Source organism: Amblyraja radiata, chromosome 39 (genome assembly GCF_010909765.2).
Source record: "Amblyraja radiata isolate CabotCenter1 chromosome 39, sAmbRad1.1.pri, whole genome shotgun sequence".
Classification (NCBI taxonomy): Eukaryota; Metazoa; Chordata; class Chondrichthyes; order Rajiformes; family Rajidae; genus Amblyraja; species Amblyraja radiata.
The window spans coordinates 16799806-16826732 of record NC_045994.1 but is presented as its reverse complement, the minus strand read 5'-3'; the positions used below and the strand labels follow the sequence as shown (position 1 = coordinate 16826732).

At 40.1% G+C, this 26927-nt stretch overlaps 1 protein-coding gene across 1 annotated transcript in view; it reads left to right on the top strand.

Moving 5' to 3' along the window:
* The first annotated feature begins 3559 nt into the window (after positions 1-3559).
* Positions 3560-26927, top strand: part of LOC116967326 (myoferlin-like) — a 55490-nt gene continuing 32122 nt past the window's right edge. Inside the window, exons 1-26 of the mRNA XM_033013827.1 lie at positions 3560-3609; positions 4019-4127; positions 4707-4770; positions 5274-5422; positions 6185-6313; positions 6978-7040; positions 7853-7903; positions 8149-8179; positions 9293-9408; positions 9815-9938; positions 10982-11085; positions 12699-12767; positions 13141-13184; positions 13441-13517; positions 14110-14225; positions 14624-14737; positions 15970-16147; positions 16927-17051; positions 17774-17874; positions 19137-19329; positions 21890-22045; positions 22651-22782; positions 23966-24129; positions 24855-24969; positions 25567-25669; positions 26692-26828. Coding sequence (XP_032869718.1) covers positions 3560-3609; positions 4019-4127; positions 4707-4770; positions 5274-5422; positions 6185-6313; positions 6978-7040; positions 7853-7903; positions 8149-8179; positions 9293-9408; positions 9815-9938; positions 10982-11085; positions 12699-12767; positions 13141-13184; positions 13441-13517; positions 14110-14225; positions 14624-14737; positions 15970-16147; positions 16927-17051; positions 17774-17874; positions 19137-19329; positions 21890-22045; positions 22651-22782; positions 23966-24129; positions 24855-24969; positions 25567-25669; positions 26692-26828 — 2814 coding nt within the window. The remainder of the gene's footprint in view (positions 3610-4018; positions 4128-4706; positions 4771-5273; positions 5423-6184; positions 6314-6977; positions 7041-7852; positions 7904-8148; positions 8180-9292; positions 9409-9814; positions 9939-10981; positions 11086-12698; positions 12768-13140; positions 13185-13440; positions 13518-14109; positions 14226-14623; positions 14738-15969; positions 16148-16926; positions 17052-17773; positions 17875-19136; positions 19330-21889; positions 22046-22650; positions 22783-23965; positions 24130-24854; positions 24970-25566; positions 25670-26691; positions 26829-26927) is intronic.

Genomic DNA, 26927 nt, shown 5'->3' with positions numbered 1-26927 from the left:
GAAACAATGTGTAAAAATAAATGACCCCGGCCTGCATTAATTGGGAGATCATTAATAAATTGGTAGCATTCTTTCCATTGAAACACCTGGAGAATGTAACTCTGACACGTTGTGAACCCATTGACATGGAAAGTACAAGTAAGTGCACGCCGCGAATCTGGTAATAAACAGTTGTAAATACTGAGAAAATGCTGCTTTATTGGTCCAGTTATCTTCCTTCTGAATTATTTGTAGTTGTTTCCAAAAATCACCCTTGACCCTGTAGTTTTAGCTTTCTGATTTAAACAGGTTCCCAGGGCCTTCCTGTTGCAACAAGTGAGAATAATATTTGGGGACCTCTCATTAAAACCACTCTGCCAGCATACCCCATTTTCCTCTCATCTATTTTGTTAGATTTCACTTAAATGCATCTTTGCTAATCCCTGTTGAGTACTATTTCCTGTGGTATTGAATTCCACATTCTCACCACCATCTAGGTAAATACATTTCTTCTTATTTCACAATGGATTTATTATTGACTGTTGTCTTAGTTTTGGATTCCTGCACAAATGAAAAAATGTGTATGCACTCGATTGAATTTAAGGATCATTCTCAATTCCTCAACTTTTGTTTCCTAGAAAGCGGTGCACTCAACTTGTTTAGTTTTTACCTCTCTATTTTTGTATAATTCTTGTAAATTATTCTTGTAATTTATCTGCTACATGTCTATTCTAATCATGGAGATCAGAATTGTACATTTTGATTTGTATCATATGCTGGCTCGAAGGGCCGAATGGCCTACTCCTGCATCTATTGTCTATTGTCTATTTTGTTTCAAATCTCTGGTAAACATTGTTCTATTCATGAGTTTATATGATTTTTGAATTGTATCATTTTAGAAATTCTCTTGTTAACGTGCAAATATATTTATTTATTAGTGTGTCTCTGCTAAATATTACTTTGCGTTATCTCATTTAAATTTCTCAGAATAGATGGGCTCCGTAGCCTTCCTGCTAATCAATACTGATTTAGCTATTAACAGTAAATTTGCCAATGGTAGAGAGATTCAGTATCTCCATGTGACACTCAACTTGAAGCTTAACTGGATCAGCCACACAAACTCTTCAGATACAAAACCAAATCACACGCTTTATATCCTGCTGTGAATTGATCATATCCTTACTCCCCAAACCTTTTCAATCATTCATAAATCAGGAGTGTAATTGGATTGAGCTGTACGCAACATTGAATAACTGTAACGCATTTTCTAGGTAACAAGAAGAGAACAGGCTTATCAGAGGAAGATGTTACTGTACGATGGAACGATGTAAGTGGAAAGGCAATAGCAAGATGAGAAGCTCCACATAATTTGAAACTTTAAAGCTGTACCCACAAATTTGCAAAGGCTTCATTTAATATGGCATGAACACGAGGTATTATAAATGAAAGTTTAAAAGGGATCCACCATTTTCTGGAGTCATTGCAGACGTTTTGACCGACATGTATAGTAAACTGCTTATTCTGGATTAAGATAAAAATCAAATCTTATCCGTGACGCAGATGATCACTGATCAGGGTGGGTGCGTGCATGTCATGATTACATGGGTGAGGCAGAGAGGGATGGGTTTAATCTGGTAAGATGGTGGATGCATAGAATGATAATGGCGCAGGGTGACTTCTGCCAACGTGGTCAACGAGAGAATTGTGTTCAGGCAGTAGTGTGACGTTTAATTCAACTGAGCAGGAGAGGAATTTGGTGTACATTGCAACTGGGTGGGAGAGGTGGGTTGGAGTTTGGATGAGCAGTTGTGATGTAAGATATATGTTGAGAAAAGGAGGGAGAATGCAGCAACACTGGGGGGAGGAATGCACTTGATGGTAATGGTGGGGAGGAAAATTGCAATAATGGGTGGGATAGGTAGAGAGCACAAGGCGGACAAGGATAAGAGCATAAGATGAAATGCATTGGCAGCATAAGCTGAAGTGAAGGGAGGACTTGGGTGTAGATGACTTGGGGATGTGTGGGTAGTCTTGGGTGAGGTGGAGGAAGGCAACCACATTTGAAAGCCATTTGTTGTTAATATTAAAAATTATATATGTATTTTTTCCTTCTTGTTATCAGAAACTAGACTTTAAATTGAAAGGAAATCCTTTAGATACAAAATCCTCTCTGCAGATTCACCTGAAAGAAAATGGCAAAAGTGGAAAGAGCAGGTAACATTGTTCTGCACTATATGGAGATATTATCTAACTCCTCGGCCAGTGTTCTATAATATAAGCTGGTGATCTTAGCATGTGGGATCTGTAAACATTGACTGGGTACCCTGTAAACGTCCAAGCCTTGTAAATAGTCAATGTGGTCACAAGAACACAGCAGGTGCTAGAGCTGCTGAGTAACCAGAACAGGAAATACAAAGGTAAATAGTCTCCAAATGGATCAACAGGGTTGTTCAGTAAAGTCAAGAGGCAAAAAGTCAAAAGGAATGAGAGCAATTTGATTGGAAAAATGACATGATATAAAACAGCACAGGAATACGCCATCTGGCCCACAATGTCTATGCTGAACATGATGCCAACTTAAATTAGTTCCTTCTGCCTTCACAGGGATGCATATTCCTCCATTCTCTGCAGGATTTCTTTCATAGCCGCTAACTCAGTGACCCATCTTTCTCACTCTCACTCTCCATAAAACGTCGCAAGATCTTCTCAGTGATGATTCCTTTAGCATTCTCACTCCTAGAAACATATCTGGACCATCAAGCGCGTTACCAGTATATTATCACATTTGCTGTTTAGATGAATGCACTGGATATTTTAAACATAACAAGTGTGTTCAGCTGAATAGTGGTCTGTTGCTGCTTTGAATATCAATATAGGATATTTAGTGTTCCCTTGATAAGCGTCACAAAGAGGAGTCATGCATCACAGATGCATGTAGGCTTTCAGGCAGCATGTCAGAGCTGGCTATCAAGTATCTACACCAATCCCATGTTCCAGCATTCTGCCCATAGTCCTCTGTGCCATGAGACTGCAGGTACTGATCTAAATATTTCTTAAATATTATGAGAGTACCTGCCTACTTAACCAACTCCTTTGGGCAGTGTGTTCTAGATTTCATTCACACTTTGCTTTAAAGCGTTCTTCTTCAAAACCCTTTAAATCTCCTGCTCCTTACTTTAAAACGATGTCTTCAGTTATAGACATCTTTAGTATGGAAAAAAGATTGCTGAGATATTAGCCCAACATAATTTTGTCCGACGGGTCTCACAGCTTTCTCCACTCATGGGGAAACAAACTCAGCGTATCCAGTCTCTCCTTATAGCCCAAACCCAGGCAACATCCAGATGAATATGTAGAAAGGGTCCCAACCCAAAACATCACCTATCCATATTCTCCAGGGATACTCCCTGAACCGCTGAGTTACTCCAGCACTTTGTATTTTGTTTTATCCTGATTAATATCTTCTGCACAGATAATGTGTTGGCCAGATGTGTTACAGGAGATAACGTGTTACTCCAGCTGTGCCTTAAGTAATGTTTTATATATGAATTGGTAAATTATGCCTGATCCAAATTACAGCATGTCTGACAGTGCAATGCTTTGCAGATTGGCCCAGAACTTGGTGCTGAAGTAAGTACAAACAATTGGCTAATCTTTCAAAGTTTTGTATGATACTTGCTTAAATACAATTGGGTTTTGGTTAAATAGAAACAGGTTCTATAGGCAAAAGGTTTGCTAATCAGAAGGCATGAGTTATAAAAAACATAGGTTAAATCTTTGGATCCTGCTGGTTGCTATGATCTGAAATGTACAAGGACATTGGATAAATATTAGTAGCGCTGTGGGTAAAATAGCAGGGGAAATCAGTAATTCTTGCACAAAACAAGTAAAGTTCTCTTGGGTTAAATGTTTTGCCTCCTTTGCTCTTTCATACTATGACATTGTCAGCAACATTCTTATAAGTTGGTTTTACCTGTGGCAGGAATGATGTGTTCAACAGCAATTGTGACTGGAATTTATTTTGCTTGTTTCCCCTTAGGCTTGTTGGGTCCACTGTTGTCCGACTTGGAGGTCTGATTGGGGAAAAAAACAAAATTTTATCCTTCAATCAAATTCCTCTGCTGGATAAAAACAAACAAAAAACGAAGGTAACCCTTTGACAACTTTTTTTGTACCTTAAAAATTACTGCTGCTGGGATCCAAACTCGTACCGAATCATCCATTTGGCTAGCTTACCATGTGATCTAACCTTCTGACTAGACTACCATGTGGATCTTGTCAAAGGCCTTGCTAAAGTCACAGAGTGAACGTGCAAACTCCACTCAGACAGCACCTGAGATCAAGGTTGAATGTTGGTAGAGTTGTGATGCAGCAGCTCTACTAACTGCACCACTGCCAAGCTAATGTATTGATATAAATCAATATGGTTGCTCTGGGTTGCCCGCTGTTTAGGTTTTGTGGATGTTGATGGAGTGAGGCTCACCTGGGTAGGTGGAGGGTATTCCATCGTATTTCTGATATACCTTGTACAAGGTGTAGGGATTCAGAAGGAAGGTCACTTGAGGCCCAACATGGATGCGCATCGATAAACTATTGAGTTCTGAAGCTCAATCCTGTGGAGGTTGCTCATGGTCCTAATCCCTGCAAGAGATTGCTGGGACGGAGGAACTAAATAGATACACAACTGTTGTAAATATAACTGATATTCATCTCCCTTTCATTACTAGAACACAATAAGTTTTGACATAATCTATGATGCGCCCAGAACTGACAAAAAACATAAGGAAGATGGTAAGTGAAGAGACTTTATGACATTTGTTTATAAATTGTGAGTTGAAAATAGTGACTATAATCACAAATTACTTTGAGAACTTAAAAGAATATACCGAAATGCAAATTACTAAATCACACGAGGCATGTTAATGCTGCCCATAGTAAATGGTTTAGTTTCAGAACCATCTCAGCTGCAAAGTATGAGGTTAGTCGGATAAATGAGTTAATAGACCTCCTCAGTATATGCAAACATGTTAACTGAGAAATTCCCAAGGAAGGTAAAGCTTTGATGCTAAAGAAAGATAGCAGATAAAGTTTCAAATCCAGACCAAAATTAAAGTTGTTTGTGTGTTTTTTGCTGTATGCATGTGAAGTATGAGCAGGAAGAGGCCTTTTGTTCTCATGAGTTAGTTCCACCATTCAGTTAGATCATGGCTACACTCTCCTGCCTGTTCTCCAATGCAGAATATGTATGTTTGTATATGTGTGCTTGCGTGACTGACCACGGTGTTCATTTTTAGGTAAACCCCAACAGCCGCCATCTGTAACAAACATCAGCGGAATTCCAGACCCTGCAGCAAGACCCCCACCGTTGCCTCCAGAACAAGATACAGGAAGGGGAACCTCAAAATTCACTAAGAACATCTCAAGCAAACCACAGGACTTCCAGGTAAAGGAGATGTTATGCCAGCAAATTGAGCAGGTTTCCTCACAAACACCTCATGTATGTTTGGTTAGAATGTAGAAGATATTAATATGACTATCCTTTTAATTCATGACTCAGAGCCATGACTCGACATTGAAATGCCCATGTTGGGAATATTTCGTCTTTCCTAATATGGACCTGAGCATACGGTTTTCTTCTGAACTGATTTACTCAGTGATTTACAACTGTATGCAATGCATCAAATCTCAACTATTAACTATAGAATACTGTACATTTTACAATGAGAGTGATATCACATTTGAATGAATCAATGCACCCCAATGTTTATGCTGCATCCCTTTCTCATTGAACTCCAACGGCACAACCCTCTCTCTATTCCTGGGTATCCATCTATTGGTCATCAGGAAAATTCATTCCTTCTGGGTTGTCCTGATGAAGGGGAGACCAATATATTCTACAGCACTTGAGGCTTGAAACAGGTGCAGTGATAAAGAAGGTAGACACAAAATGCTGGAGTAGACAGTATCTCTGGCGGGAAGGAATGGGTGACGGTTCGGGTCGAAACCCTTCTTCAAACTGATCAGTCTGATGATTCTTAAATAATAGCAGAAGGTATTTGGCAGGTACTTATGGATGAGGGTTGCATTAGAAGCTGTGATCTATGGCAAGGTTAGAATTGCTTTCACAGAGTCGGCATAAGCATTATGGGTGAAATTTCCATCTTCAGTGTTATATTTTTCTATAATATGAAATCTTCATGAATAGGTTCGAATCCGGATTATTGAAGGCCGACATCTCCAAGGTGTCAATATCAGACCTGTTGTGAAGGTGTATGTAGGAGACTCGTCTTTCCGAACAAGGATCAAACGTGGGAACAATCCAGTCTTTGATGAGGTAAAGCAAATAACATCATGCTGCAAGGAAAGAATTATAAGATTATCACCTCTCAGTTGGTTGTCATCTGCAGGTCAAATAACTGGAACCATTTGTAGGGATCAATGGCTTTGTAAACCAAGATGAGATAAAGATTAATCATGATCTAATTCATGGCCTGGCCTGAGAGATTTTCATACATTAAACTGTAAAAATAAGTAAACATGCTATTGATTTTGGTATTGAATTAGGTGAATACATGTAGGTAAGTGCATGTAGTTGGAGTTATGTGTGAGTTTGCATCAGAACAGTAAGTGTTTGAGATGTGTGAGAGAACATGGCTGTGGATTTCAGGAATGTGGATGTGTTTGTTTAAGAAAGTGAAATTCATGAATATTCAAGTGGGGTTCAGTGAGTGTCCCTTAATGCTTGTTGTCCAGACTCTCACGGGGACCTTTAGAGCCCTTGCATAGACAACATTAAAACAAATTTATACAACATTTGTGGGATGGGGGTGGGAGGGTGGGGGGGGAGGGGGCAAGGGTGGAGAGATCTTGGAAAAAACATCAAACCATAGATATTCATTCTTCTGGGCCTTTTCAAATTAACCTTGTGTAAAGTACAACATTTTGGTTTCTTTATCATCAGAACAGTACCTAGTCAATACTACAGTTTTGTTTTACAGATTTTCTTTCAGAATTTTCATAAAACACCATTAGAGGTCTTCAATACTTCGATACACATTCAGGTAGGTTGATCCAAAACTAACAACAGATATAAACTGTTACCAAATCACAGCTGATAATATTCATGTGATATTTACTCCTGTGGCTGATGTTGACAAAAATGGCTATTTCCGAGATCTAACCTTTCCTATCCATGTACTGTCCAAATGTTTTCTAAAATTTGTAATTGTACGTGCTTCTACCACTTTTGGCAGCTCTTTCCATATACCCTCTACTCTTAGTCTGTAAAACTTGCCCCGTATGTCCCTTTTAAATCTTTTCCCTCTCACCTTAAACCTACCTCCTCTGGTCTTGGACTCCCCTACTCTATTCTATTATGATAAATGGTTGATATTGAGTCTTTTTAACATTTCTCCCTGGTTTTTATTTAGCTACCTGTTAAGCAAGCACACAGCGATCTATCCTGTTACATGTGAATATTGCTCAGCTTTGATTAAATCCAAGGTCACATAGCCAGTGATCTTGCTGTTTGGATTGGCATGTCAACAAAGAGTATAGAGATGAGTCATTACCTCCAGTGGTTTAATCCAGGATATTAAATCTAAAAAGGCAGATGGAGATAAATTATTCATTTCACTTTAGAAGTATAGGAAAAAGAGGTAGAACTTTAATTATGACCACCCTCCAGCATATTTGGTATTCATTCCAAAAGGGAGAACAAGAAGTGTACCCTAACATTTTTTTAACATGTAACCTTCTCTGTGTGTGATGTTTTGTAACTTATTTTGCATATCAGATGCAGTGTTAAATATTAGGAACTGTTGTAGACATTGGTTATTATTTAAACTCATGAACCCTTCCTTATTTTTTAAAGGTGTTAAATTCACATTCGCTTCGATCTGATTCCATGATTGGTATTTTCAAAGTGAGTTTACACATCGATTGTTGTCTTGCATTTTGGAAACAATTTAAAATCTTGTCTAATTAAACATTCAACCCAAGTGTGTTTGTGGATTTGAAATCTAATGTATAAATACCATGTAATGATGTTGGTTGCTTGTCTCAGTTGATAGATTTTTATTAATCCGAAGGTATTAAAGTATGTCACAGCTAGCGCAGCAATTGATGATCTGAAACTTTTTTTTACCTTTTTAATCCCTTCTTTTACAGCTGGATATTGGCGCTGTTTATGAATTTCCAGGTAGGGAATTAAATGTCATTCTGTACCAGCATTGACCCTTCAGTTTTGAAAAGTGTCAGAAAGAACCTACTTGGGAGCTAAAATTGTTACATTTGAGTTTGGATAGTTTGGCATATATTCTCTTGAGTCAAGTAAGGTTAAATGGTGACCTAACTGATATTGTTCTGTGATTAGAGGATTTGATAGGATGGATAGAGAAACTATTTCCTCAGGGGGTTCTGAACAAGGAGCCGTAACATAAATAAAACTACCATCTTGATGGGAGGTGTCAGGAAGCAATTCTTCATGCAAAAGGGAGTGGAAAGCTGGAATTTTTCTCACAATCTGTAAATGGGTTAATAGAAAATTTCAGAATTAATATTGATGAGTTTTTAAATGCAGAAATATGGGATTTGGAACCAGGGCGGGCAGATGTTAGGAACAGACTTTCTGCAGGATCTAGTAAAGATCCTTAAAACTATGAATCACATGAAATGTTATCATAAGTCAGACACTGCAGGAATTTGTTTCATGGGGGAGACCATGCAGTTCATCGTATTATGTTGTCCAAAAAGAGAGGTATTTAGGTAACTCCCAGAGGAGCCTGACAACATGTCAGGGTAGCTACCAACAACAAAAACAAGTTCTCAGCCCTGCATTAAGGATCACGACTCTAAATAGAGTCAGGCTACCTGACCTAAGCTCCATATCTCCCATCAACGTGTATCTGATAGCCCTTAGAATTGTGATGGATCAGAACGGCTGCAGTTGGGGTTGGATTTTAATTTTATATACAAATACACCTCTAGCTATCTTTACTGTTGCTTGGTCCATGGCTTTGTAGCTTACATATGTTTAGGTACTTTTTGAGCATGGTTTGGGAACAGCTCCATCCAAGACCGCAATAATTTGCAGAGAGTTATGGACGTAGCCCAGACCATCGTGCAACCCAACCTCCCTTCCACTGATCTATCCACATGTCATGTTGCGTTGGTAGGGTCACCAGCATAATCAAGGACGAGTCTCGCCCCGGTCACTAGATTGGAGGCAGCATAAATGGTGCACAGGTCAGATAAACTGACCGTCTCATTTCTCTAGTATGTTCTATGTAATTGTGTGACGTTTCTGTGACAGATCATGCGGTGTTGCGGAAATGGCTTCTGCTCTACGAAGTTGATGATGCACACTCCATGGCTAAGGGTTACCTGAAAGTCAGCATCATTATCCTGGGAGCAGGTGATGAAGCACCGGTGAGCACAACCACATTTTATTACCAAAGTGCAATTTGTTCATACCTGTTCCTGACACACTGATGGGACCAGATAAAGTGTAATGGGCTGTTAATGATCAGAGTTTTGTTTGAGTTGAGTTTAATAATAGTCTGATGGCTGTGGGGAAGTAGGTATTCCTGAACCTGGATGTTGCAGATTTTAGGCTCCTGTACCTTATACCTGAAGGCAGCGGGGAGATGAGTGAGTGGCCAGGCTGGTGTGGATCCTTGATGATGCTGGCAGCCCTTTTGAGGCAGCGACTGCGATAGATCCCCTCGATGATGGGGAGGTCAGAGCCGATGATGGGCATCCCGTTGTCTTTGCTGAATTTAAAAGAAGCATGAATGTATTTTGTTTTCTAATTGAAATCTGTTTGTTGCACCAGATAGACAAGAAAGGGACAAATGAAGAGGATGACGTGGAGAGTAATCTGCTGCAGCCAACTGGTGTTCTCTCTCGATGGGTCACATTCATTCTTAAGATCTACAAAGCTGAAGACATTTCACAAAGTATGTCACATATTGGAGTTAATTTTGTGCAAAAGTACTGATATGGTGTCCACAGCTACACCCAGATTGACTATGGTCCATTTTCCTTCATATGCTCCCACCATTCAATATCACCCATTGGAAATCCTCTTTCCCCAGGCTTAACTCAATGCTTTCATACATAGTTCATTCTATTGGCATTAACATTTGGTGGGATTGGTAGCCAGGCCAGGTGTAGAGAGGGGGTCACCTCTACTGGCAGCCCCCCTGCACTTGAGTGGTGCAGGTTTTATGCCGGTGAGTTTGGGTACAATGGGTCGATTAGATCTGCCCTCATCAGGCACATTGTACCTTCCAGTAAGATTCCCTGCAGAACAGCCATGAGCAGGAATGAGCCAGTTTCTTTACTTCCTCGGGCAGGGAGAGTGAGCCAGCTGATGATGAGCTATCCCATTGCGTGGCATCATAAACCACAGAAGTAACTAGATTGGGTAGATGCACAGAGTCTCTTGCCCAGAGTAGGTGAATCGAGGACCAGAGTACATAGGTTTAATAGGAATAGGGAAAAGATTTAATTGGAATCTGAGGGGTAACTTTTTCACACAAAGGGAGGTGGGTGTATGGAATAAGCTGCCAGAGGAAGTAGTTGAGGCTGGGACTATCTCAACATTTAAGAAACATTTAGACCAGTACATGGATAGGATTGGTTTAGAGGGTAATGGACCAAGCGCTGACAGGTGGGACTAGTGTAGCTGGGACATATTGGCCGGTGTGAGCATGTTGGGAGAAAGGCCTTTTTCCATGCTGTATCACTCTATTACTCTAAGCAGTACAGCCAGTATAAGCTGCTGCCTCAAAGCACCGGAGACCTGGGTTTGATTCTGACCTCGGCTGGAGTTTATATATTCTACTTGTGTTTGCTTGGATTTCCTCTGGTGTCCTCCCACATCTTAAAAATGCAGCTAAAATCGGATCAGTGTAAATGGGTGACTCAGTGTGGCCTCGAAGGGCCAAAGGGCCTGTTTCAGTGCTTTATTTCCCTACAAACACATTTCTATTTTCAGTAACAAAAGGGCTTAAGACAAACTTGAAGCACATGTTTGGAGTGGATACTTACAGGAAAGGTGGTGTTGACTCCTTTCTTGAAGTCAACTTTGCTGGAAATAAGGTAAGCAACCGATAACCTTTTCTTGTTGGCATCCAATACTACAGCAAGTTTATGTATTGTTATTTGAATCATAAGACAGATCAGACTTGTGTTTTGACCCTACAGCTGGTTGCATTGATATTTCTGTCAGAGTCCTGCAGTTGGAAAGTTGATGTAGATGGCACAAAGATTGGCATGGCTCCGGTGGGCCGAAAGGCTTGTTTTTGTGTTGTAGTTTAGTTTATTGTCATGTGGTACAGTATGACTCTGACTCTATACCCCACCAGTGACTTCTTATCTTTTGCTATTTCCTATATCCACCCAAGCTGTTTTTGCAACTTGCGCTAATATTAATCTCACCACTGTGATTATCTCATTCTTTATTAATAGAGCCACCATGCCTCAAAACTTGTTTTACCTAAATGTCAAAAACCTCTAAATGAGGTATTTGCATGAGGAGCCTTTAATTTTATCTCATCACTAGACTAAGTGGGACCAGTTGGGTCCCAGCATCACACGGGAGGGCTGGTCCCCCAACACAATATTCCACCTCTCCACCAATTCCAAGATTGCTGGCCAGTGTTGGGGGGGGGGGGGGGGGGCTTTCTGGAGTGCTAGCATGGGTGTTGTGGGCCGAAGGGACTGGTTTCCAGAGAGCTAGTCTGGACATTGTGGGCCGAATGGATTCTTGGGCTGGCAGCTCACTCACTCAGGCCTGGCAGCTTAGTAAGTCAAACCTGGCAGGCAGCTCAGAAACAGCCAGAAATTCTGCCGAAAACAGGTGAAAGACTGTGAGAGAAGGGGGAGGGTGGACAATCAATTTTAGACATTTTCATCTTTTTTTACAGTTGCAAAAGGCACACATTTCAATAGCCACACAGTTGCAAAAGGCACAGTTTAAAAACACATAAAGAGCACTCACAGGTCAGTATTCCCAGTGTTCTGTAGATTTCCAGCTCAGGCTGAGAGTCGTGACCCTCTCCCTCCTCCATCTTGCAGAGACTGAACCATGCCCACACTTCTGGGTTTTATAGCCCTTCCTCCCTCCCACTGGAAGGGGCGTGGCCTTCATGGCGTGATTGACAGGAGAGAGAATCTCAACATTTAAAAAACATTAATAAGTCTTTTATTTTTCATCGATGGGAAAAATCCTCTGGCCCTGACAGCTGGAGGGGGACTCTGAGTAAGGTGGCCAAATATCACAGCCGTAAGTGGTCGCGTTTTTTCTAAAATCAATATACTGTGCAAACAGGAAGTGGTCAAGTTTAGACTTTTAATTATATAGATTTTCTCTTACTCTGACTCTGCTGGGGTATTCTTTTGCTTGTTTGCTGTACCCCTATCTGATACACTCTGGTTATCTTTAACATATTGTAGATGAGGACGGAGGAATCCATTCCCTTGAGAAGGAAATTTATTCCAGAGAAACATGGTTAAGAATATTGGTCTATGTAAAATAAATGTATGTTCACCCCTCTTATTAGTACGTAAAGACTTAACCACTGGGGGTGCAGCAATTAAAGGAGTCATGGCTGATCTATTTTTTCCTCTCAATCCCATTCTCCTGCCTTTTCCCTGTAACCTTCCTAATCAAGAACCTGCTCAAGATATTTAACCCGTTATCCTCTTCACAGGTGGCAACAAAAGTGGTAGAGAACCAGATAAATCCTGAATGGAACCAGGTGATTTACCTGAGGAGCAGGGTAAGGTTGGAACATACAACTTTTAATATAAACTAATGTCGCTGGGTGGAGGGGCCAAGGAAGAGAGCATGTTTGATACAGTCCAGTGAGTCACTGCTTGAGTTCTTCCAGTGTGTATAGGGTTGATACAGGTTTAAGGTAAAGAGCTTTAAGCTTCCTCTGGATGGTGTGGTGTGGAATGGTACACAAGCCTCTTCAACAGGCGGCCAGACTCAGCGGGTCAAGTCAGTGGGTGGGGAGTGTTGGCTGATTGGCTCTGCAGGCAATGGGTATGGTGTTGCCATTCAGTTTCCATTAGCTTGGGGGCCGCAGACAATGCTGGGGTAAAATATGCATAATGATGATAACTTTTCCACATTTTCCCCCAATATAGTTCCCATCATTGAGTGACAATATCTGGTTCACGGTTTATGATCGGTAGGTGAATGTCACTCTATTTCATTTACACTGTTGGGACTGAAGCCCATCCTTAAATAGATTAATAAATCTATAGATTAATAAATAATAAATAAATAGATTAAGATAAGGACTAGGCATTGCTTCCTGATTAGGGAGTATGGAAGGTCAGTTGTTGTAGGGATGGATTGCAGACATTTTTAAATAAATATACTTTGGATGGATTTATTCTGGGCTTTCGACTGCATATTGTTACAATTTAAATGTTTCTTTTTAGGAAGAGTGCAATCAAAAATAAACCTTTAGGAACGACACACTTGAATATCTTAAAGATTTCATCAATGGGACAAGAAGGTAAAACTATAGTCCTGAATATTATTTTAGGGGGAGGCATCTTGAATCTGCTTTTTTCTTTGTCTCTGATTCTGGCTTATGCCCACATTCCCAAACAAGGATCTACTGGTCCAGAAGCTCAAATTGACTCTCAGGGCAACAGTTTGCACAGTACTCATCCTGTTTCTCTGACTATAAAAATGTACCACAGTTCCAGAAGGAATCTTGTACAAGATTTGGAAAGCATGTATTTCTATAAGGACCATTCACCACCTCAGGATGTCTTTTATCACTTGCCCTGTCATTTGCTACTCAGCAAAGTACTTTTAAAATGCGATCTCCGTGGGATGTGCGGCAACTAATTTGCAGACAAGTAGGATACAGCACAGATATGAACCCTTCCCACAATGTCTGTGCCGAACATGATGCCAAATTGTCATAAAAGATAAACTTCTGAACTCTACTGTGAATGTTACGGTAGCAGCCTTTTATCCACATTCCAGCTTCAGTTTGCATCCCTGCTCATTGTTTAAGTCGGGTCTCCATCCTGAACCGATTTAAGTCTGACTATTGATTACTTGGTCATGATGCATAATGGTTTTCATTCCAACAGATGATGACGCAGGCGGATTCCTTCCACATTTTGGACCATGCTTTTTGAATATTTATGGCAGTCCCAGGGAAGGTCTTGATGGTGTGGATAAGGATGATGAGTTAAATCTTGGAAAGGTACCTGACTATTTATTGAGCAATGTTTCAAGACTCACTGCAGAGGGAGCTGCTAATGTTCAAAAATATTTGAAAAGATGTGCTTATTGGATTCCTTTTTAAAATCTACTTAGTCCAGTCCGGTCCATGCTCCAGATGTGATCTGCGAACATTAAAACTGGAACTGATGCGCTACAATGATGAAAACTATATTCTGCACTCCATACCTTTCCCTTTGCTCTACGTAATGTATTTGAGTTTGGCTAGTTTGTATTTGTGTATAGCATTACCTGACTTTGTTGGATAACATGAAAAACAAAGCTTTTCACCATAGCTCGGTACTGACAATAACAAATCGAAACCCATCGAGCGAAAATAAGTCTGGATGTTCCAGTTAAAATGCTCGCTTTCTCTTTCAGATGGAAGGAGTCTATTACCGTGGTCGAATCTTGATAGAATTAATAACCAAAATGGGAGAACTTTCAGGAAATAACATTGCTGATCTGCCTAGTGAAGATTCCTTGATAGTACAGGTATTAACACAGTAGGCTCTTCTTGCTCAACATCTTGAATCCCAGTATCTGGACTTGTGGTTTACTAGAATGAGTGAACCTTTCTTGTACTTCTGTGATTTAAATGCAAATTGATACTAGATTAAATTGAACCACCTACTTTGCCAGTGGCTCCATTGGAGGAATGTAGAATAAGGGCAATATCTAACTTTAGTGTTTTATGACTTAAAGTTAAGATTATATTTTTAATATGATTATAATCATATTGTTTAGAGAGAGGTGTGCTAAACAGTGGATCTCATTGATGAAGCAATGTAAGTCATCTCAACCCATCTGCTGATCAATCCCTGATCTGATAACTGGACTAATTTCCAATGGTCTTCCAACCAACTGTCCTCTTCCAGCCTCCATCAACCGAAGCAAGAATAACTATTTGTTGTTCAGGTCGCATGAAGTCTCATTCCCTTGTGGTCACTGACTTGCATTGCTTATGAATCGAGCCATAACGTTGAGCTTAAAATTCTCACCTCTGCCTTTGAGCTTCTTTGTACCCTTGCCCTTTCCTACTTCTATAGCCACCTCCTGACTTTGCACTGCTCCTGTTCTGGCCTGATGTGGGTTTTTGTTGCATTGCTCGACCATGGCTGCCTGAGATTCCAACCTCAAAAACAGAAAAGGCCACACACACTCAGCAAGTCAGGCAGAAATAAAATTATAGTTAATATTCCAGGTTGAAGTTCCTTCGTCAGTTCTATCATTAAATCTTTCTGACATCCTTCCTGTCATCCTTTCACCAAGCCTTCTCCTGATGTGGGGTCAGATTTCGGTTTTGTCAATCTCTTCTGAAAAGTATAGAATTCTTAATATAAAATTCTTAAAGGATTGGACAGGCTAGGTGCAGGAAAAATGTTTCCGATGTTGGGGGAGTCCAGAACCAGAGGTCACAGTTTAAGAATAAGAGCCATTTAGTACCGAGATGAGGGAAAAATCTCTTCACGCAGAGAGTTGTGAATCTGTAGAATTCTCTGCCACAGAGAGAGTTAGATTTAGCTCTTAGAGCTAAAGGAATCAAGGGATATGGGGAAAAAGCAGGAATGGGGTACTGATTGTGGATGATCAGCCATGATCATATTGAATGGTGAATCTGGCTCCAGGGGCTGAATGGCCGACTCCTGCACCTATCTTTCCATGTTTCAATATTGAAATGTTATTTTGTATTCTGAAATGTCTATGTTTTCATTGTATGGCTGCAGAAGTACTTACACAGGCGGAGGTACAGTCTCTGCGTTGTTTTCTACTCGGCCACACAGCTGCAAGAATCTAAGGAGCCAATCCACTTTGAGGTCAGCATGGGGAATTACGGGAATAGATTTGACAAGTCTTGTAAACTTCACGCATCTGCCACCCAGTACAGCCAACCTGTATTTGATGGTAAGTAGCTATATTGGATGGTACTGAATAATAATAATAATAATAATAATACATTTTATTTGCGGGCACCTTTCAAAGTCTCAAGGACACCTTACAGAAAATTAACGAGAGAAAAAACATATAGTCGGAGTAAAATAAATAATAAGGACATCACCAATACACAAATTAAAGACAGAATTCGCTCCAAAGACAAAAAATCAAAAACACAATGTGCACACTGAAGAAGGCACTGGAACTGTAAAACATCAAGGGTTCTGATGGGAGGTTGTAGCAATTAATTATTTTGAAGTTTTATGTCCCAGTGAGGATAAATTATAAACTATTAGACGTACTGCCAACTAATTTGTACACAGCAAGCTCCTACATTCAGCAACGAGGTGAATGCACGTTTGGTCATTTTTTAAATGCAGCAGGGTCCTGGGAGAACTCTGCACCTACGTTAGATTTGATTTGATCATCAAATCTAAGGGAAAATACTGCAGAAAACCCATGTTAAAATTCCAGGTAATGCTGGAAATACTTAGCAAGTCAGGCAGCAGAGATTGATAAACAAAATGAATGCTCAGGTTCCATCTTCCTATCCAACTGGAGGGTAAAGCTAGAGTGAAAAAGTATAAGCTCTTACTGATGAGAATTAAAACTTATTTTCTGTGAAATAATTTGACTTAACCAAAGTTTAGTGTGGTTTTAAGAGCTAAAGTTTGAATTTGTACAAATAAAAGTCTGATTATGTCAGTTAGTTTCAGGGTCACTAACCCTATGTCATCCTATGCTTGCAGGAAACTACTATCATTACCTCCTCTGGTGTGACACAAAACCTGTGGCTGCTCTGCCATCGTTCTGGGAAAATATTGACCACAGACTCGACAGATTAAATATATTGCTTAAAATCATAGATAGACTGGTGAGTATTTTGTGCAATAATTTGTAAACGCTACACCTGTCAGCAGCCTCTGTGAATAGTGAAATAGAATTAAAGTTGCAGATCAATAAAACTTTGTCAGAATTGGAAAATGTTAAATATCTGCAAGTATAGAGCCGTGCGAGAGAATAAATGGGAAAGCCTGTGATTGGGAGAGGTTTGGACAGTAAGATATTAGTGCATGACCGAATGAAATATGTAGAAACAAAAAAATAGTGGGCTGTCAGAGAGTCGTAGAACTGGACAGACCAGAAACTGACCCTTCATCCCACCTTGTCCATGCCGACCAATTTGGCATATTGGGCTAATCCCCTTTGGCCCATTGCGTTCTAACCCCTTCAATATAGCGTTGCAGTGAAATTGGCATTAAATACACGATTGGTAAATAACTTTTTTATTTAATATTTTATGCAGTCATTTTCATGTAATTTTGGGAATGACCCATTTCTACTTTTGTTCACACTAATCAGGATTAAATTCCATCTGCCATTGGCCTGTGCATCTGTCCTTTCATCATTAAACACACTACCTATCTACAAATTACTAAACATTATTTCCTACATTCATATCAAAATCATTAATAATGTGTGTGTGAATGTATATAACATATATTCACACATATCCCCTCCCAATTTCAGGTGGTAAATCTTGAAATATTAGGTGAAGTTTCTGATAATGCTACATTATTAATTCACGTTCTTTAGAAAATTAATTTGGAAGACGTCAAGCAAGCATTGCCAGCTGCAGGAACCCAACTCACAGGGGCATGGATAAAGATGCTTGATCGTGTGGTGAAAGATTGCAAGTAGGTAGCATTAAGTCAATCCACTAAAAGATGTAGATTAAATATTTAAATTCATCTCCTGGGACCAGATGCACTTTAAAGGACAAATGTGATGTTTCCTCTCTCTCAGTATGTCTTGGTGGGTTTGTCTTGTTCATTGGCGCTTTTACAATTTTCATTGGACCTATTTTGGCAGCTGGTAGAGCTGCTGCCTCACAGCAACAGAGCCTCTGGCTCGTCCCTGTCCTTGAGTTTAATCCTGAGCTCGGCTGCTGTCTGTGTACAGTTTATACATTATCCCTGTGACTGCATGGGTTTCCTCTGGGTGCTCCGGTTTCCATCCACATCCCAAAGATGTGCAGGTTTGTAGGTTAATTGGCCTCTGTAAAATTGCCCCTTGTGTGTAGGGAATTGATGTGAAAGTGGGATAACATAAAAGTAAGATTGCCCCACAACCTACTGCACTCCAAGGAATAAAATTCAGAGGTACTGAATCTTTGATATTTTCCACCCAAGAGGATAATGGGAGGCCCAGTCGTTTAATGAACTCAAGACTGACATTCATAGATTTTCCTATGTTTAGGAAATTAAGGAATATGGGTTTGTGCAGAAAATTGGTGCTGAGCAAATATGAGCCACTATATTAAATAGTGGAGCAGGTGCAAGGGACCAAGGGTCTACTGCTTCTATTGTGTATGTGAGTGAGAACTTGTTTGCAAGGTATTGATTAATACGTCTGCATTTGGATATAACCAGAAGCCTCTAAAATGGAAACTCTTCCACTCGTAACTTGACGTTATTCAGCTTGGTGAATATAATCTTCACCCTTGCAGAAACAACAGCAATGTTATATTGACTGTGAAAATGGATGGAATTGTAACATAACATGAATAGTATCTCTCCCTCAGAGTAAACTGCTTGGTAATTCAACTGAGAATAATCTGACCCCAGGGATGGGCAGTGCTGCTGCTTTTAGCAAAGTTGCCTTAGGACACCAGGGATTTTGATCTTGAGTATTGTCGTGTAGAGTTTGCATGTTCTCCCTGTAACTACACGGGTTTTGTTAAATTATCCACTCTGTCCCAAGTCTCAAAGACATGCTGGTTAATTAATTATAGTTCACTACCTCACTACTTCATAACTTTCTGATTATTATTCTGTCTATACAATGGTTTGACTTCATGAATGATTGCAATGCACCTTGCACAGGCAGTACATGGCACTGACAACCTCCATTGCTTAAACCTTGTAGCTAATTTATTTATTTTCCTTCCCCATTGCAGTCGGTCACTCCCATCAGTGAAAAAGCTACCCCATGTGACTGTTCTCGATCAGTTCCTGTACGGTCAGCAAATTCTAATTCTGAAGAAAATTAGCAAATCTGCAGAGAAATTGAGGGATAAAAACATTAAAATCCAAGACAAGCTGCCTGAAATCGAAGACTGGATTGAGAAGCTCACATCATTAGCAGAGGAGGTTTGCTTTCTAGTGCTTACTACAAGTGTACAAGGGGGAATATTCCAGTGTGAAGCAGTTATGTTCCTTGAATTTGGACAAGTTCTGGACTGGTTGAATTGTAACAGGATTGGGAGGTACCATAACATGTTTGGAGAGTGTTTAAAACAGGTTGACTGATAGAAACGCCAGCACGTAGAAGTTGAAGAAGAAAACAAGGAGGACAAGTATTGGGAGTTGCACATTGATTGGAGTAGGATCTCATACACTTCTGGAAGTCCCAAGGAACTTTATAATGTAATCACTTTTAACATTTTAAATTTTGTAATTAATTTTCAGTTGAGGGTTAGAAACAGTTGTCTATGTTACAAGTCACTGCACCCCAGAAGTACTTCAGAGTGTGAAACTGTTTTGGTGGGAAACAGTGTAATAGTGTTAAAGTAATGGTCAGAAATGAATCGTCACACTGAGACCATGTCTGGTGCGACTCAGGTGCTGATAGACCTAATGTGAATTGACCGGTTATGACCAAGAGGAACCAAGATATTATCTTTCAGGATAAGAAAGACAAAAAAGAAAAGAGCTATGATTTATATTTGAATTAATTTGTATCAATGGACAGGGTGTATAAAGTCTGGAATAAAAATGTTTTGTTCAGCATTTCCACCTTGGGCAATATTTCATGCACATGGGAGTTGTGAAGCAGGAATGTGCACAGTATAACCTCAAGTAAATGGTGGGACACAAGTTACTAATCAGTAACCACTGCCAACAAAGCTATGTGGTTGCATGGGAACAGGTATATGTTCCTGTTTGTTTCCCTACCTCCTGATCTTTCTAGTTCCTCCCCCACCCGAGTGTCTCCAAAGATTTTCTTACTGTATTCTGTTTCAACATCTGTGTTGCCCACATTATTTATTCATAATTACAATCCTGTGACTTTGTTTTAGACATTGTGCAGTGATAATTAAACTGATTTTGCAGAGATAGGAGTTTTATGAAACAAAGTGCCACTTTATTTCCCCATTTCATTTTGGTTTTCATTGGCTTCCCCTGTGTATGATGGTGCAGAGGGATTATATGATTTGAAGGTATTGCACAATAATCCTAATCCTAAACAAACAGAACTTGCTGTAAATACTCAACAGGTCAGACAATATATTTTAAGTAAATTGGTGACTTTCTGTCCATTAATTTAATTAACTCCCTGAGCTTCCTTTCAGTTTAGATTTGCTTTAAGTCAGTCAAACTGTCAGGCAGTTTATTCTGTATTTTGATACTTGAATTCTGCAGCATTGATGTAAATGTATTGATAATGACAGCTCTGCAAATACTGTTGGGGCAGCTCCCTTCAGCTGAAGAGGTGGGGAAAAGATGGATGGCTCTAAAAGAACCAAGAGACCTGAGTGCATATGTACACAAATCATTGAAAGTGGTTTAGCATATTGAGAGAGTGGCCCATAAACTTGCTATCCATAACATAAAGGAATACAAAGCAGGGTGTCCAGTTTAAGGCAGATATCATTGAGAGCAATGTCAAGATGCTGCAGAAAAAACAAAAATGATTTACTGGAACAGTTCCCGGGATTTCCGTTGTAAATTAGACTGGAGAAGGTGGGGTTGTTCTTGTGGTGTAGAGAAGATTTGATAAAAAATGAATACCTGTTCTGAAAATATAAATAAGGAAAAACAATTTCCACTGGCAGGTGGTTGAACACCAGAGGACACATTTACAATGTTAGGTTCTAGTTACAAGGAAGATAGAGATGGGACAGTGTATCAGCGCCTCTTAAAAAAGTTAAACACGAGATTTTTACATTTTTAGAATTTTTAATATTACAGAAAGTATAAAAAGTAAAATGCATTAATGAGATTAGGCCCTTAAACAACTTAAACAGCTTATAGGATGACAATTCACTGTAGGCACCAATGGCAAGGAACAAAATATATGCCGATTACCTTTTGTCTACAAAAAAAGGACAGTGGAGGGAGCTGTGAGGAAGATTTTGTAACAACGGCTAGTTTGGACAGGTACATGGATCGGATAGGTTCAGATGGACATTGGCCAAACACAGGCAGATGGGACATGTGGAGATGGAGCATGTTGGCCGGCATGGGCAAATTGGGCTGAGGGGCATGTTTCCACACTATGACTCTGACTCGCGTTGTGATCTGGAATTCACTGTAATGGAATCAAATGTAATGTGTAATGGAATCAAACAGTTCAATCAGAAAGTGAATCTGATAGGCACTCAAGAATAATTTACAGAGGTAAAAACAAAAAGCTGTGATATTCGGGATACTCTGCCAGGAGCCAGCATAGAGTTGATGGATTGAATAGTGGCCTCCTGTGCAACAATTCTCAATCTATGTTTCCAGCTGCTGATTGCTATCCATTTACTGCCGTGAAAAGTGCCAAGGGGGTGGGTGGGCTGAGCTATTGTGCTGTCTGTGGTCAGGATATTCCAGAGCTCTCACTCCAGGCTCCCCACAAGAGGTTAGGAGACATATAAGAAAAGGGGAAGGGAAAGTCAACAGACTGAATAAGTAAAAGCTTGTACATTCTTTTCTGATCTTGCAGTCTCAGATAAGCTTACCTGACATCATAATCTGGATGCTGTCTGGAGAGAAACGAGTTGCTTACGCTCGCATCAAATCGCATTTAGTTCTGTTTTCGAGTAGCGACAAGAAGTCCTGTGGGAAATTCTGTGGGAAGTTACAAACCGTGTTTATGAAGGTGGGTCAAAATTTCCCAGAAATGTTGGTGTTAGCAGTTTGTTCCTCAGTCTGTTGTGCCCTTTGCTGCTTTGACTTTCAAATTTATTTTATCAAATAACTATTTCACCCATTATTATTTTACTGAAGCTGATTCAAAATTGCTACTGTATAAATGGTGAAGATGAAATATAACAATGTAGGCATATGGAGGAAGTATATTTAACCCTGAGATGGACAGAGATATTTAAGAGTGATGCTTTTAATTTTCTCCTGTGATTTCAAGTGTTATTTTTATAGTAGCTGTTACCTTTTTCCTTATAAGGTATATTGCCTGAGTGTTTTCAAAAGTATCACCCCCATATCCTCTTCTGAGAATGAAGTGACAAACCATTGTTTTAGCCACTATTACGTCTAGAATGAATTCCATTAAAGATTAGATCCAAATACATACTGGTTTGTAGGTTAATTGGCTTGGTATAATTGTAAATTGTCACTTGTGTGTAGGATAGCGTTAGTGTGCGGGGATCATTGGTCAACGCGGACTCGGCGGGTCGAAGGGCCTGTTTCCGCGCTGTGTCTCTAAACTAAACATTAATTGCCATTTTATTTAACTGATTTTGACAGTACCCCCATGACAAGATTAATGAAATGAGGGTTGCAGCTCATCTCCGCCTATGGATCTGGCTGGGGCTGTCTTCTGATGAAGAGGAATTTGAAAAGCTCATTGATGGAAAATTTATGGTTGCTGCAGAAAGAGTAAGTTGAATCTTTGAAAACATTATCAGAAAAAGTTGCGTAGAATCAGCTGAACAATCATTTGGTTCTGTAACTACTCTGATAGTTGTCCTAATGTAATTATTCAGTGCCTTGATATCAGACGGTGGAGCTGTTTTCTGAGGAGGTTCTCAGAGACTGGTGGAAAGTTCAGTCCTCTCTTACAAACTCGGTGCCAATGCTGAAATAGTACATTTATTTGTGGAAAGGCTGAGAGCACCCACCCCCCCCCTCCCATATTCAGTGTCAGACAGGTTGTTGGTATGATGTTTTTCTGATTACTCCCCCTTTGGATGTGTGTGGAAATCAGACCATCGTAGGAGGAATTAGAACATGCAGTCTTTAGTTTAGTTTTTGTTTAGAGATACAGCACGGAAACAGGCCCTTCGGCCTACCGGGTCCGTGCTGACCAGCGATCCCCGCACATTAACACTGCCCTACACACACTAGGAACAATTTACACTTTCAACAAGCCAATGAGCCTGCAAGCATGGACAACAAGATAATTAGCAAAGAAGGGTCTCGACCCGAAACGCCACCCATTCCTTCTCTCCAGAGATTCTGCCTGTCCCGCTGAGTTACTCCAGAATTTTGTGTCTATCTTCAAAATAATCAGCAATTCATTTCCGGTTGAGAGATGTGCAGCCATCATCCCTTGAATAACCTTCAAGACCGAAAACACTGAGCAAGTCAGGTAGCATGTGTGAAACAAGACACCGACTCAATGTTTCAGCTCAGTGACCTTCATCAAAACATAAATAATCTTTATTTTCTGTGGTTCAGGATATAATCCTACAGAATGCCATGTAGGCCTTTTGTTGGCATTTAGTGTTACAATGGAGGCCTAGTACATGCTTCACCTGTGATCCATTTTGGTTGCAGTGATAAAGGGAGTGCAGGCTTCAGATGTGCAGAGCCAGCTGCTCAAGATGATGCCTTGGCCGATACCGTGTAACTCAGCTCAGTGGAAGAACCATGTATAGTGTTTTCGCCGACTGGATAGCACGCAACAAAAAAGCTTTTCACTATACGTCGGTAGATGTGACAATAATAAACTAAACTAAGCCCATCCTGGTCCATATCTAACTTAAACAATCTATGATTGTGTCTTCATGGTGGCCATATTTATCTGCCTAGCAGTCATGCTTTCTGTTTTAATTTTCAGTATGAAAATCAAGCAAAAGTAATGGGCCATTGGGGTACCAGTGGATTGCTGCAGCATCCGATGTTTTCTGATGCGATGGGTAAAATGCGACTTTCAAAAAAGGCTTTCCACCCTCTGAAAGGTTGGCAATGGGATGGAAAGTGGACCATCGACCCAGAGCAATGGTAAATTTGTTTAATCTATAATGAGCTTTGCAGTAAGTGTCAGATGATGTAGAAGTGAATCCCTCAAGGGCAGCGGATGTGTTACAGCTCCAGCACGGCCGGTTCAATCCTGACCTCAGGTGCTGTGTGGCGTTTGTGTGGGTTTCTTCAAGATACTTCCATTTCTACCCTCATCCGAAAGTTATGCTGATAGTTGATTAATTGGCTCATCTGTTACTCCTTAGTGTGGTATGTGGAGAGAAATTGGGGTAGAGTGAATGATTACAATACCAACGTATCTTGTTGACCAAATGGCCTCCTCTATTGTAAAACTGAGTTTCAAAGTTATCTCACAATAAAATTAAGGGAGCTGTGATTTCACCAAATTGTTCTTGCTGTTCTGATCAAAATTGTCCCTCAATCATCACATATTGCAGCCATTCATCATCACATTGCTCTTGGTAGGGTCGTGTTTTGTGGGAATAGATAGCTGTGTTTAAACTAATGACCATAGTTCAAAAGTTGCTTCATCTATGAACATCCTGAGCCCATCAGTTGCAAACAAACAAACACAATGCACCTTGTGCTCTTTTAAGTTACTTCACTTGATTCCTTTTCCTGTTGAGTGAGTGCTCAGATGCTGCGTTAGAGTTAAATTGCAGCTCGGCTGTGACCATAAGCGAGTGACATGAATGTGAGGTGTGATTTACATGTGAGAATTCACTCGTTCCTTCCTCTCTTTACAGCTTGCTGTTTGATTCTGATGCTGGGCACAGTGAATATATAAATGATGTTTATGAAAATGAAAGTAATCTAGCTGGAGGTGACTGGAGCCCAGCTTTCGACCCGTACACTGATGCAGTAGGTGTTTCACAAGTCATTTTGTATTGTTAAACATCAGGTAGTCAAATATATGTCAAGTCCAGTTAGTTTTCTCAATAATTGGTAGTCATTGTAAATCAAAACTTGACTCACTGGGATGAAAATTAATCTTCACAGAATCCTTTTATTTTCTAAATTATTTCGGCATATCAAATCTGTAAATCTTTACATGTAGATGCTACAATCTCAATGGTAAATGGCCAAAACAATATTTGATTATTTGTTGCTGAGTTTATGCAGAAAGTACCTTCCGTGGCTTAGAGAAGTTTGCTAATCTGCTCCAAGATAGAGTTACAAACTTTTTTCAGTTGTCGGTATTTGATTTCAGACTTGCACACATAATCTCCATTCGACAAGTACCTCAGACACATCCTTCCAGGTCACCGTGCCAACTCAAAAAGATACTCTTGCCAGTAGATGGAGAAGGGAGACTTGCATCTTATCACTTAGATATTTAAAGACAGGAAGCCCATGATTCCTACACCACAACCCTTGCCTTTTTAGTTGTTTCCGTGGATGTGATGGTCATTTTAGGAAGCATTATCTTTCTGGAGTATGGCATAACTGTTTTTTCAGAAAGGGAATAGACACTTATCGATAGACGAGATTGAATGTCCTGATGGATGGGAATGGAAGGAAGAATGGGATCTAGATTTTTCTCGAGCAGTAGATGAAGATGGTAAGTTGGCACATGTCCTGTGAGAGACACGTGTTTCGCAATAGTATTGTAATGATCCCATCTGTTTCGTAGTGTGTAGATTAGATTAAAATTGCCCATGCAGAATTTAGCCCTTTGCTGTCAGAACCTTTCTAGTTTATTGCTTCAACCCTCTCCGAGTTTCTTTAGACTTTAGTTTAGTCTTTAGAGATACAGCACAGAAACAGGCCCACCGAGTCTGATCAGCGATCACCCCATAAACTAGCACTATTCTACACTCTACGGCCAATTTTACCGAAGTCGATTAACCTACAAACCTGTACATCTTTAGAGTGTGGGAGGAAACCAGAACACTTGGAGAAAACCTTTGCGGTCAAAGGGAGAAAGTACAAATTCTGTCTGTTCCATTGCAAGATTGCAAGTACACATTTTCATTCCTCGCTGCACAGTCATTTCACTATTAGAATAGCAGTATCTAATCCAAACCCAAGTGCTCGAGTATCAGATTTAGCTTCCAAATGTGAGTGCAGTACTGAGGGAGAGCTTCATTGTTGGAGATGCTTCCTTTAGGTTGAAATGTTCAACTGAGACATCTTTCTGGCTATTGGAGCTAAGTTATCCCATGGCACCATTTCATATCCCAGGTATCTTGCTCACAATATTTATTCTGCTAACTTTAAGACAAATTATATGGTCATTCTGATGATGATTGTGTGGGGGGAACATGATGTGAACAAATGTCATATCTTCTAGATTAACTTTGATTGGGATTGCAAAAATGCAAAAGTGTTTATTCTGAAAGACCCAGTGTATTGCTCCTGTAGCTCAAACCGCCTCTGGGCCTAAATACTATTTTTGTCCCGCCCCTTCCTTTGTCTTCCTCAAAATTCAAGCTATATTGCAATCCAAATTTGACGCCTAACCAAGACATCTTGATTCATCTCATGCTTTCCCCTCTGTTGCATCTTCAGGAATCCCATAACTGAAGTGCCAACAAAGGTAATTTGCTGGATATTCTGTAACGTGTTTTCTGCCTCTTGAAGGATGGGAGTATGGAACTTTTGTTCCTCCAGACAAGATGGCGAAGACCTGGAATCCCACTGAGAAAGCCTATCACACACACAGACGTCGCCGGTGGATACGGAAGCGCGTCATGAAGGCCACCACTCGTCAAGTTAAGGTACGGGATCACCAGACTCGATATTAGAATTTAAAACTTATTAATTGCATGAATTACTGCGTTAGTTCAGCACTGTGGGCCAGACGACCTGTTCCTGCG